At 40.8% G+C, this 13,070-nt stretch overlaps 1 protein-coding gene across 1 annotated transcript in view; it reads right to left on the bottom strand.

Annotated features, from left to right (window-relative positions):
- Nucleotides 1-1,065: 1,065 nt before the first annotated feature.
- The window catches only part of LOC108238176 (beta-galactosidase-1-like protein 2), a 32,209-nt gene continuing 20,204 nt past the window's right edge, over nt 1,066-13,070 (bottom strand). Inside the window, exons 14-19 of the mRNA XM_017420086.3 lie at nt 12,946-13,017; nt 12,555-12,633; nt 12,354-12,441; nt 3,359-3,473; nt 2,637-2,753; nt 1,066-1,551 (exon numbers count right to left, since the gene is read on the bottom strand). Coding sequence (XP_017275575.1) covers nt 1,465-1,551; nt 2,637-2,753; nt 3,359-3,473; nt 12,354-12,441; nt 12,555-12,633; nt 12,946-13,017 — 558 coding nt within the window. The 3' untranslated portion in view covers nt 1,066-1,464. The remainder of the gene's footprint in view (nt 1,552-2,636; nt 2,754-3,358; nt 3,474-12,353; nt 12,442-12,554; nt 12,634-12,945; nt 13,018-13,070) is intronic.

Genomic DNA, 13,070 nt, shown 5'->3' with positions numbered 1-13,070 from the left:
ACACAGAACTAACTAGCAGCAGCTAGCTAGCCTGACTCGGAGAGGTGTTCTTAGCGAGGTGAAGAGCGTAAGAACTGAGGAATGACTGTGATGACGGACGGTTACATAGTGCAGGCGGGGCCTGTCACTTGTCGTCATCACGTCATTACGTCATTTGCCTAAAGGCGTGATTAAAGGTGTCTTCAGCCAGGACACGCGGGAGCGTGATATCCCATAGTACATATGTTGTACCGAGTGAATCGACTGAAAGGGAACTCTGGTGTTTCTCCTGGTGTCATGGTGTTGGGAGCCACAAGGTTTGACTTCAGTTCTCCTCCAGTAGCGATTCAGGGGTCCCTGTTGGCACAACTTTCAGTGACATCACACGTCTTACCCCTCCTGAGACAGCACCCAGGTACACACGTCCATGGACTGCCTGCATCACGTTGAGGTCCTCCGGTAGCACAGCCAGGACCCTAATCTGTCGCCCAATCAGCCATATCGATGAGCTCGGATGTAACCTCTGACCCAACGCAGGTGTGCCCAGTGACAACTGCTGGGCCAACCTGCTGCAGGAGAGGCGGGGCCACGCTGCCCTGACATAAGAGCAGCAGTGTCCTTGTTCTGCCAACTCTGTCATCCATTAGATCTGAAAATGTAATCACTGGAATACATTCACATGACCTTTCAACACACGCAGTTTCATTTTTTCCCCCCACTCCATCTAGGTGCTTAACTGTTTTTGTCAGAGTGTAATTTAGGTCTTGAAAAGCCCAATAACCAAAAGTGAATCCTTCCTGACCCCTAAGACTTCACACCGGGTTGAAGAATGTTTTTTTAACTGTGAGATACTTGTGTTACCCGCTACTTGTCGGTCCTTTTAGTACCAACTTTGTTTAAGGTTATAAATTATGTGTAAATGCATAATTTAGAACTTAACATTTTGCAAACAAGGCTTTTGTCATATTGAGAGCGCAATTCAATTAAAATGCACCCTTTTTTTTAAAAACATGCCCGTACCCTTTTTTTATATACTTTGAAGAAAACAAATGGCCGACTCAAAGGTTTATATATAAAGTTCTTCAAAGCTTTTTTGCAACCTTTATTTCTCTTCAGAGGTGAAGGCAAGCAGTGTTGAAGAAAAACAAAGAGTTCACAAGCTTTTATAGCATTGGTTACTGACTCACAGGTCAAAGCAGACTTTATTCACACATTCTCCTTACAACAGCCAGCCTTCATGTAAACTATACACAGGGTCCTATTGAGAAAAAGAGCATATTAAATAATATAATCCAAATAAAACTCATTCACAGTTTGCTCTCCAGTTGAAAGGTGTAGGTAAAAGATGCTGGTATGAAATTTTTTACAGTACAAAATGCCTTTAACAAAGTTAGGAGAAACTATTGCGACACTTTCGAGGCAGGATACCCAAATCCTGTGTGAACATCGCCCTGTGGCTTCCTACCGCGTCCCCCCCCGCTGTCCTCACTGGACCTCAGCGGCCATGCCGTAGTCGGGGTTGATGGTGAACTGGATTTTACCGTCCGTTTCCTGCTCTTCGAACACCACGATCTGCGACGGAGCACAAACAGCAGCTCAGTCAAGGTCAGTAACGTCGATACGCGCGCTCCCAGAACAGAAGAGGGAAAAAAAGGGCAGAACGCCGAGAAGCCGCTGAAAGGTCCGAGCGATGAGCGACACAGATTGCTCTGCGTGGGAAACGCTCGAAGGTTTGACTCTGTTTTGTCAGGTCTGTTAAAGGTGAGCGGGGGTTAAAATAAAAATACCTGGAGAAACGTAAAGTATGAACTCTGCATAACAATAACAATCTGGAAATGTCAGGGCAAAGCTACAGCACTACAGAAGGATTAAAACTTTAATTATCAAAAAAAAAAAAAGATTCATTATTATTTAATATGTTGTAACTTGGCCAGTTTGCTACACAAAACAAACTACTTCAAAAGACCCTACTATGCTCTGTTAAACAGGGAAATGGTGTTTCTGAGAAACTAACGAGCACCAGCTTTAGATAAGAAGCAAGCACTAGAAATAAGTTGCTTTTAAGACTACCTGTGAAATAGGAAAAGACTGTTTTCTGCAGCTTAACACTAAGTCAGTCAGAGCTGTGTGTCTTCAGATCATTAATACTAAAACGTACTAAAGATACTTTCATAAAAAAAAAAAAATCATTTCATTTTTAGATCAATATTAAGGCGATAGTCTAGTCGCTTTTTTAAACTGGTGTTCTGTCTGATAAGATACTAACTACTGGTCACTTTTACACTCGCTTTAATGCAACAAATGACATTCGCTATTATTCGATTAACAAGATTCAAGCCCCAATGCAGAAGCGGTGAGCGAAACACAGAGTCCAGACCTCTGGTTTTTAATAAGAATAAGGAAGGTAAGTGGCAGCCGGGCGCTGCCAATCAAAAGCAACCAATCTGAGATGACATTCGGACGGTTTTGCCGGTCTGGATCGCTCAGGCGTTTGCTAGCATGACGCCAAGATGAAAAGGCATCATCTTCCTGTTGTCTGGCTTTTGGTTAAAAAAAAAAATGTCGTAATATGTCGTACGTTGCTGCTCATCTGAGGATTGAAAGACATGAAACTTTTACTGGAAGCGCGTGTGAGCGTTACGTTTCAGACACAGCACCTGGTTGTCTCCTCGGTGAAGCCAGGGACCCGGGACGTAGAGGGTTTGCTGAGGGCCAACGGACCAGTAGCGCCCCAAGTTCTTGCCGTTTATAAACACAACACCTTTGCCCCAGCCCTGCGAACACAACCAGGTAAAAGATAACCACACTGACCGTCTCTTCTCATGTGCTGTCTTTCTTTCGTTTGTTCATTCACGGAAAGGACTTTTCAACAGGCGCTGGTTTCAATCAATAATTGGATTATTATGAAGGTGTTTATAAAAGAATAAAAAAAAAACAGAGCATGTTCTTTTTCTGTAGAGAAGCTGGTAAAATATACTCTGACCTTCCTAAAAGGTTGCCACTGTATTTTTATGTGAATGATTCCAGTAAATTTAAAGAGAAACGACTCAATAAATTAGAAAATAACTCGATGCAGCTGGGAAAGACCAAATGTAATTACCATTTTGACTTTACCACCACTACTTATATTAGATTTATATAAAAAAAGAAGATTTAGAAGCACGTTGTAGTCATTTCTCTCTGTTAAAGGTATTGTACTCATTATACCTACAGGATAAAGACAGATAGTTTATTAACTATTTCCAACTGTTTCATTGACTTTTTATCCGATAAAGCCTCTAATTATCTGTAACTGTGGTACGGTTGGACTGGTTTATTTTTTTCGGTCTGACAGGGAGGAGTTAAATAGGCTTCTCGACAGTTTCTGGCTCCGACTCACAGGGAGTTTGATGAATGTGTCTTTAGGAGAGCTGTTCACATGAAGTTTGCCCTGGAAAAAAGCTGGAAAGGAGGGCCGCTGGCGCATAGGCAACCAGTGGCCTAAAGTCCCAAGTCTGTAACAAAAACACAAAAAAACATATATATTAGTTTAGATAGATTCTCTTGCACTTTAAAAAAAAAAATCAATCTTGAACTTTTGGTGGCCTATTTGTCAGGCAGCGGTGTATTATGTCCTTCATACAAAATTCATTTGCTTACAGTAAATGTCAAGTTAATGTTTGGACGTAGACGGCAGAGGAAATGTTCATATTCCCAAACACTGCGGGTTATACCTCGCCTCCGAGTACACTCAAAATGTTGCCGTGATACGAGACTAAAATTTCTTCCTCGGTACGAGTTTGTAGCCTTCAATCAGAAGGAGCTGCGGGCCACGATGTTTTAAGAAGAGTGATGAGGAGGGGGGCGCTGCGGAGCGGTCTATGGAGTAGGACGTGGTTTGTGGTAGCTCCTGCCAATTTCGTTTAAAAAGGTTATTCAACCGTGCTTTTCTTTGTAAACCAAGTCTCTGTCGATTGTTTTGCACTTTTGTCCCACGAATATATCTTTTTTTTGCACCAACAATGTCGGGAAGGGGAAAATCTCGTACTATTCAGACGCAGCTAAAGTCATGCTCGCAGGCCTCGGCTTCTTCGTCGCCAGACCCATGTGCTGTGACCGCTCCGACTCAGATGAACCCGGTAGCCGACACCCTCAAGCTTGAACTACTGGCATCTTTGAAAGAAGATATCGCTGGCATTATTAAGAAGGAACTTCAAGAGGTTCTTGGAGATGCGTTATCATCCATTAAAGCTGAGGTACAGGCTGTGAAAGCGCAGCTAGCAAGTGACCATGCCGCTACTGATGCTAAACTGGTTAAGCTAGCGGCTACGGTGGGGGATGTGGAGGAGGCGCTCACGGGGTGCACTGATGACATTACCGGTATGAAAACTACACTGGAGCGGCTTACGGCTAAGGTCACCATGTTGGAAGACAAGTGTGAGGACTTAGAGTCAAGATCGCGCCGCAACAATATCAGGATCATCGGCGTGGAGGAGGCCGCTGGCTCCTGCTCTCCCACCGCTGTGGCTGCGTTGCTGAAGGAAGCGCTCGGGCTGGAAAAGGAACCGCTGGTGGACCGGTCTCATCGCTCTCTTCAACCCAAACCCAAACCAGACGAACGACCTCGAGTAATTGTGTGCAGGCTTCATTACTATAGTGACTGTCTGGACATTTTACGTCGTGCCAGGGAGCGCCAACGGATTAAAGTCGGAGCCGCGACTATATCGATCTATCCGGATCACACTGCTAAGGTTGCCCGGGCTCGTGCAGCCTTCAATGAGGTGAAGCGGCTACTTCGTGGCATCGAAGGCATCAGGTACGGACTTTTCCACCCAGCGAAGCTGCGCATTACTTACAATGGAGTTGTAAAGGAGTTTACTGCATCCGAGGACGCGAAGCAATACGTTCAGACTCTGATTTCTGAGCGAACCTGACTCGCTCTTAACGAGCCCTGGTCACAGATTGTTTGGGTGTATATATAGTTCTTATTTTTTTTTTTAGACCTGAGGCTCTAATACATCACTGGGTAATTAAAGTTTTGGCTATATCCTGTTTAGTTTAGAAATTAATAATGCTCGTGTGTATCTATACTGATATTGTTTTGTAATATTTTTCTCCATTAAGTGGGGACTATGCGGTTTCCAACCTTGTTGTGATATAATTATAATAATAATAATCATAAAGTAGTATAATAATGCACATACTGATGTTCCAATTTGGAGGTTGGTGGGGGCTATTAGCCGGTTTTCGTTAAATACACTTCCGGGCTTTTTTCGCTCTGCTTTATCTCCGTGTTCACATTTGATTGTGAATAACTGCCGTGTGTAGCACTGCTGTCTCCATTGTTCTGTTTTTATGGGGACTTTGGGTGTTGTTTTGTTATGGGTTTATTTTTGGGCATGGGTAGCGGGGGAGACCATCTCAGCTCTTTATGGTTGTTTTTTTTTTGTTAAATGATTAATACCGCTGTAGACCCCGGTACGGCAGGACCAGACACTTCTCTTCGTTTCATTAGCTGGAATATCAAGGGCATGGGTCACCCTGTTAAAAGATCAAAAGTCTTTTCCCACCTCAAGCGGTTAAAACCTTCGGTAGTGTTTCTACAAGAGACTCATCTTCGCATCAAGGATCATAATAGGTTACGTTGCTCTTGGATGAACCAGGTTTTTCATTCGGATTTTAATTCCAAATCGAGAGGAGTAGCCATTTTGATTAGTAAAACAGTACAATTCTCGCCCACGGACGTCATAGCTGATAAATATGGTAGATATGTGATAGTCGCTGGTACATTAATGCAGAAAAAGGTTCTTCTGGTAAATGTATATGCTCCAAACTTTGATGATGCTGAGTTCGCAAATAGATTATTGAGCAGCCTCCCATTTTTGGATTCGCATTCGTTAATTTTAGGGGGAGACTTAAACTGTGTAATTGATCCAAACTTAGACCGATCTAATCCCCGAAATTTAACTAAATCTTTAATGGCCCAAGCATTCTCTGATTTTATGAGGCAGAGTGGTCTTATTGACCCGTGGAGATGTCGAAACCCAACCAGGAAAAAATTTTCTTTCTTTTCTAAGGTGCATCACTCTTATTCCAGAATCGATTATTTTTTTATTGACCAGACTCTCAATTCGTGTGTAGTTTTCTCTGATTATTTGAGTATAATAATATCTGACCATGCTCCATTAGTATTAGACATTCAGTTGTCATCTTACAAACGTAGCCGACCTTTGTGGCGGTTTAATTCTCTTTTACTGGCAGATGAAGAATTTTGTGGCTTTATTTCTAATGCAATCGATGAGTTTCTGTTGTTTAATAAGAACGACTCCACTTCTCATTCGCTGTTATGGGAAACACTTAAGTCTTATCTCAGAGGACAAATAATTTCATACACGTCTCTGTCTAATAAAAGGCATAACTCAAGGCTTACTGAACTGGCAACGGCCATTGCTAAACTCGATCAAAGATGTGCCACAGATCCTTCACCAGAATTATTTAAAGAGCGTATGGGCGTTCAATCAGAGATTGATTTAATTTCCACCAAGGAAGCTGAACGCTTACTTTTACGCAGTAAAGGTTCATACTATGAATACGGTGACAAAGCTGGCCGTTTACTGGCACACCAGTTACGGCGTCAAGCTAACTCTCGTATAATACCTAGTATTCAAAATACCCAACAGGTAATTACAAACGACCCCATCGAAATTAATGACACTTTTAAATCATTTTATTCTTCTTTATATTCATCTGAATTTCCCACAGATGATAATAAAATGAAGGAATTTCTTCAAAATTTATCAACTCCTGCTATTGATATGGATACTGCCAGGAGCATGGATTCTTCACTCAGCCTTGTGGAAGTAATAAATTCAATAAAAGCCCTGCAGTCAAATAAAGCCCCTGGCCCCGATGGGTTTCCCATTGAATTTTATAAAAAGTTTATAGAAAAATTGGCACCACTATTATTGGATATGTTTATTGAATCTTTAGAACGTAAGACTTTACCTCCAACATTAACACAGGCTACTATAGTTTTACTTCACAAAAAAGACAAGGACCCAACTTCATGTGGTTCTTACAGACCACTGTCCCTGTTGAATGTAGATGTAAAGGTACTAGCCAAGTTGGTAGCTTCTCGACTGGAGAGGGCCCTTCCTTTGGTTATATCTGAGGAGCAAAATGGCTTTATCAAGGGGCGTCAATTATTCTTTAATACACGCACTCTTTTCAATGTTATCTATTCAAAGCATTCTTCGGATGAACCCGAAATTGTAATTTCCCTTGATGCTGAAAAAGCATTTGACAGAGTAGAGTGGGAATACTTGTTCGCGGTTTTGAAGAAGTTTGGATTTGGTGATACTTTTGTTTCTTGGATTCGTCTCCTTTATGCATCTCCCAAGGCTAGTGTCCACACGAATGATATATACTCAGATTATTTCTCTCTTGGGCGTGGAACACGCCAAGGGTGCCCGTTATCGCCATTGCTCTTCATTATGGCGATTGAGCCTTTGTCCATCGCATTGCGTGCATCCCCCTCTTTTAGAGGAATTTTTCGAAATGGAACAGAATATAAATTGTCCTTGTACGCAGATGATCTGTTGCTATATGTATCCAATCCCACTACCTCCGTTCCCACTATCTTGCGTATCTTAAATAATTTTAGCTCCTTCTCAGGCTACAAATTGAATTTGGAAAAGAGTGAATGCTTCCCTATAAAAACTACTCCTGGTGGTCTTCAACAATCTGACGTCCCTTTCAAACTCAGTCCCACAGGATTTAAATATCTTGGTATAAATGTGACACGTTCTTTATCTGGCCTTGCTTCTGCTAACTTTTCGCCTCTTATAACAAAAACAGCATCAGATTTCCAGAGTTGGGGTAATCTTCCCCTCTCCCTTTTGGGTAGAATTAATATAGTCAAGATGAATGTCTTACCCAAATTTCTCTTTTTATTTCAGTCTATTCCTCTTTTTATGCCTAAAATCTTTTTTGATTCCTTGGATAGGTTGATTAATGGCTTTATTGGGAAAGGGAAATCTCCTCGAGTTCGTAAAACATTATTGCAAAGATGCAAACTCAGTGGCGGGCTTGCATTGCCTGATTTTCAATCATATTATTGGGCTGCTCACATACACAAAATCAATTATTGGTTAAAATTGTCCAGCTCTCCTTGGTGTAAATTGGAGCTATCGTCGTGTACTGGGTCTTCACTATCTGGTCTAATTTTTTCCTCGCTACCTATTAAACCCTCTCTTTACACTAATAATCAAGTTGTACTTAACACGCTGAAAGTCTGGTTTCAATTTAGAAGGCACTTTAAGTTTGCTGCTGCCTCATCTTTATCCCCCTTGATTAACAACCATTTGTTTCCTCCATCTCTTTCTGACCCATCGTTTTCAGTTTGGCATGACAGAGGTTTAAAACAAATAAGAAACCTATATGCATCAGGAGTATTTGATAGCTTTGCGGATTTATCTTCCAAATATAGTTTACCCGGTACACATTTGTTTCGATACTTACAAATTCGGAATTTTGTCTCTAAATGTTTTCCTAATTTTCCTTCTATGCCCCCTGAACAGCCCTGGGAAAAGATTGTTGCATACAATCCGCTTCAGAAAGGCACGATTTCTAAGATTTATAGTTTTATTTTAAAGCTAAAAGTGGATTCAAGCGTCAAGATTATAAATGCATGGGAGAAGGAGTTGGGAATCCAGCTGACCCAAGATAATTGGGATGATGCAATTGATAGAATCCGATCTTCCTCTTCCTGTGCTCGTCTCAGTTTGATCCAATTTAAGGTTGTACATAGGATCCATTTTTCTAAATCTAGGCTTTCTCGGATTTACCCGGATGTGGTGGATATATGTGATAAATGCAAAGGCTCCCCATGCAATCTTGGCCACATGTTCTTTCTTTGTCCCAAATTATATAATTTTTGGTCCAATTACTTCACAATTATGTCCTCTGTCCTGAGTGTTAATTTGCAACCTTGTCCATTGGTCGCCATATTCGGTATCCTCAACCCCGCCTCAGAGCTAAGCCCTGCTCAATTGGAAATTGTTGCTTTTACATCATTATTGGCTAGACGTACTTTACTGTTACACTGGAAGTCTGAAAAATGTCCCTCAATATCCCTCTGGGTTAAAGACATGATGTTTTTTCTTAAGCTTGAGAAAATCAAATACACCCTTCGAGGGTCTACACAGAAGTTCTACCAAAAATGGCAATGTTTTCTTTCTTATTTTTCCAACTTGAGGGCTTTGCCCGACTGAAGGTGCCTGTCGCTGAATATTGTTTTGGTTATAAATATGGGTAGTCATATCGGATTAATGACATATTTATTTGTCTATTTTCTCTTCTATCAGGTTGACTTTGAGCTGAGATGGGGGGGATTGGTTTGTTTTGTTTTCTTTTATTTATTTATTTTTTTTCCTTTTATGGGAGGGTTGGAGGAGGGTTGGGTGGGGAGCTGTAACTGTTGGATTGTAATTTCGGAACTTTTATTTCTTTACAATGCCTCGTTAACATTGCACTATGTATCGTTCATTATGTGTCCAAAATGAGAGGTATTGTGTCTGTATATGTGAATGTGTGTTCATATACATATATGTATTTTCTTTCCTTCTTTCGGCTCTAATAAAAATTCAAAAAAAAAAAAAAAAAAAAAAAAGAAGAGTGATGAGGAAAAACAAACAAGTCGGGTACTACACAACAAGAAAACTTCAAGAAATACTGCATGTGTAGCTACAGTATATATTCAACTAACTCTAAAAGTATATCAGTAAAATGTTTACTCTGGTGAACCTGACGTTTATTAAATGTGCAAAGATTGTCTTGTAATATGGAAACATTAATGAGGAGTAAACATGTCGGTGCTTGGTGTGCATTGATTCCTGCAAAATAACTTGGAAAAGCCGAACTCTAAAAAAAAAATATCAAACACTAATTCTAAAACAATCTTTAGCATCAATAAAAAGCAAACCTGATTTGATTTAAAATCACACAGACCTACATGTATGTTCTATGACTACATTTATGGTTCCTACCTTCGGGTGAAAAGCATGAAATAAAGAAATCCACAAAGCAACAAAATAAGTGTTCAGGAGAGCTCAACGCAAACAGCAAAATGGTTCTGAGCCGGTATTTACCCTGGTCTCTGACTCCACAGATACCAATATGACCGGATATGACACCTGTGGGGAGCAAATATGTCCGTTTCACAAAGCTCAAGCTTTTCTGGCGGCTCGGTCTCAAACTATCCTTGGTTTGGTTTCATAACGGAGGTTACCATGGAGATTTATTCTGAGCATTTAGCCCAGTTTGATTCAGCGTTAAAATCCTACAACTAGGCCCACAAATGAAAACTTAATTGTGATCGTCGTCAGCTTCATTCTCAAAATAACTGGTAGAGTCACAACGACAGCTTTACATAAAAAACTGCTGCTGTTAGAGATCCAATTAGTTTGGTCTGTATCACTTTGTTGTTAACATATCTGACTTACAGTTGCGGCATGATGTTTACATCTACTCCTTGTGAGCATGAATGTCAGTCATTTTGGGCTCCTGGTATATTTGAACTATTTCTTTACAGGGTGGAATGATTATACAACGTAAAACTTCAATGAGTCAAATTGTCCCAAAGTTACAAGGGCTTCTCTACCTCTCTCTGTCTCTCTCTCTTCTGAGGGCTTCAGGAGGGTTAACAACAAGAAGTGGACGAACAAATTTGAATTTATTGTGGGGTTTTTTTAAACTCACACAAGGCCAATATCGTAGATACAGAGCCACTGAAACTTTGTTAAATGTTCCTTAGCGAGTTGCACCTCAGCCACAGTTTTTGTTGCTTCTGGTACAATTCTGCCTGGATGGTCGACCGCTCCTCTTGGCAGATTTAGTAGATTTTATTTTAAACTGGTTGGTTTCCTGACATGGACTCAGGATTTAAGGAAAGGCTGAGGTCAGGGCTTTGGACAGGCCCGTTTCATCCACTCAGAAACCAGATTTGAGGCGTCTGGTTGATGATCTGAAGTAAAGTTGAAGAACTCGGAGGTCCGCCTCCTTCATTATTCCACCCACTTTGTGCACTGCACCAATATCACAGCATGATGCTACCACCACCATGCTTTTGACTGTTAGTTCAGTGTTCTTAAGTCTGAAATGCCTCATCTTGATTCCTCTGGACATACTTCTGGTCATTCTGGTCAAATAGGTCTCATCTGATTATACCACTTTTCTCCTGAAGGCGTTTGGCTCGTCGTTTGGCTGTGAATTTCAGTCGTATTTGAAGGAGGAGAGATTTTTTTCTTGATCGGCACCCTCTCGGTCCGTGGCGATGGAAAACTGGCTCCACTGTGGACTGTGACACTGGTGTTCCAGCAGTTTCCAACCAGGCTTGAGCCTTGGCACTTCCTGGGTTGTTCCTGAACAATCTAGCCACTTTTCTCTTAGATCCAGTTCCTTAGATTTCCCAATTGTATTGTATTTTCTAAATATCGGTCAACCATTTTTTTTAATGCTGACAAAGGAAACCCACCTGCTGTAATCAATCATGACACTAATGAAACGTTTACCAGCCTTGTCAAGTTAGAAGACCTCCCAGAACCTTCAGCACCGCCTATTAAAAGATTTAGTTAAAAGAATATTCTTGAGCATGTACTTATAATTCTGACCCTGTGAGAATAAAAGAAAATCCACAATAAATTGAAACTCATGTAGCTAATACTTGTTTATAAAAAAAAAAAAATCATTGAAGTTGTATAATCATTCAGCCCTGGAAAAAAAAAAAAAAAAAATATAGTCCAAATAAATCATTTAAAGCCCCAAATTAATATGGCATTCGTGCTCAGATGAGGGGGCAAGGTTTTGGTCAAGCCCAGTTTCTTTTCTTTTCTCGTCCCGAATTATTAAACCGTGTATTTGTGAAATCGCCTCAAGGACACACTCAGATACTGACTTATCACAGCTCATGTTTGAAATCTTGCCTAGACGCCGTTATAAACAAAATCAAAACAAGTCCCTACGATTTTCACGTAGCCTGTCTTACATTTTCCATTTGATTGTAACCATTTTGCTTCGAATTTCGCCTGTTTTCTCTTATTTCTGCAAGTACAAAAGGTTTCTGTCACTGCTTTTGGTAAAAAAAAAAAAAACTAAAAACAGTGACAGGCCTTTAACCATCTTGTACACCACAGAGCAGGTTTTTACCTGCGTATAATTTCAGACATTTGACACGAGGAACTGGATTTACCAAGGTGCGTTGTGTTTTCCAAACTCTGCCATCATGTCCCCAACTGTAATTGTATCAAGCAGGGGCATAATCTGCTGGTTTAAAATCAGCGACAGGCAGGCGTAATGACAATGACACAAACACGGAGAGGATAATTAAAGACACAAACCTGTTTACAAAGCCCGGCTTCATATCCAGGCTATGAATAACGAAGTCTCGCAGGGGGTGCGCGTTGAACTCAATGTCCCCAACAATACCTGGAAGGCGAGTCAAAGAATGTTTTCAGTTTTCTTCGATTCTTCAAACCAACGCAGATCTTCTGCCGAGACTCCCACTGTCAAAAGTCGTCGCTTGGTGAACTTATCTGTACCTTTGCGCTGCTCGTCCAGAGTTTTCCCATAATTCACCCTCCCGGAGTTCTCCACCAGTAAACCCAGCGTTCGTCTTCCCTTCAACACGAAATAATACAAACAAGGTGAGCTGAATTACAGGAAGAAAAACAGCAAACTATTACAATGACAAGAAGAGAAAGTATCTTTTAGCATGTCGGATTTAAGTAATCAATCAGTCCTTCCATTTTTTTTTTTAAACTTAATTTTAAAAAAAATAAACTCTTGAAGAGTTGGTGCCGTCTTCACTCCTGGACCCCTCTGTTAAAAACATCCAGTAGCATCCCCTGAAGCTTTCAGATACTGTGGTTTGTTAAATGTTACTAACTAGCGTCTCTGAAACACGTACAGGAGGACACAAACGCTCAGTACCTTCCCTTCGGGTATAGCGAGTTCTTGCACCTTGTAGTCCAAAACGCCAACAAATTGTTTGTCAACAAAAACCTATGGAAAAAAAAAAAAAAGATGCAAAGAAGTCCTTTAGTAGGCCTGAAATC

This window comes from Kryptolebias marmoratus, linkage group LG2 (assembly GCF_001649575.2).
Source record: "Kryptolebias marmoratus isolate JLee-2015 linkage group LG2, ASM164957v2, whole genome shotgun sequence".
Classification (NCBI taxonomy): Eukaryota; Metazoa; Chordata; class Actinopteri; order Cyprinodontiformes; family Rivulidae; genus Kryptolebias; species Kryptolebias marmoratus.
Note: the sequence above shows the minus strand (reverse complement) of the source record. Positions and strands in the feature narration are given on the sequence as shown.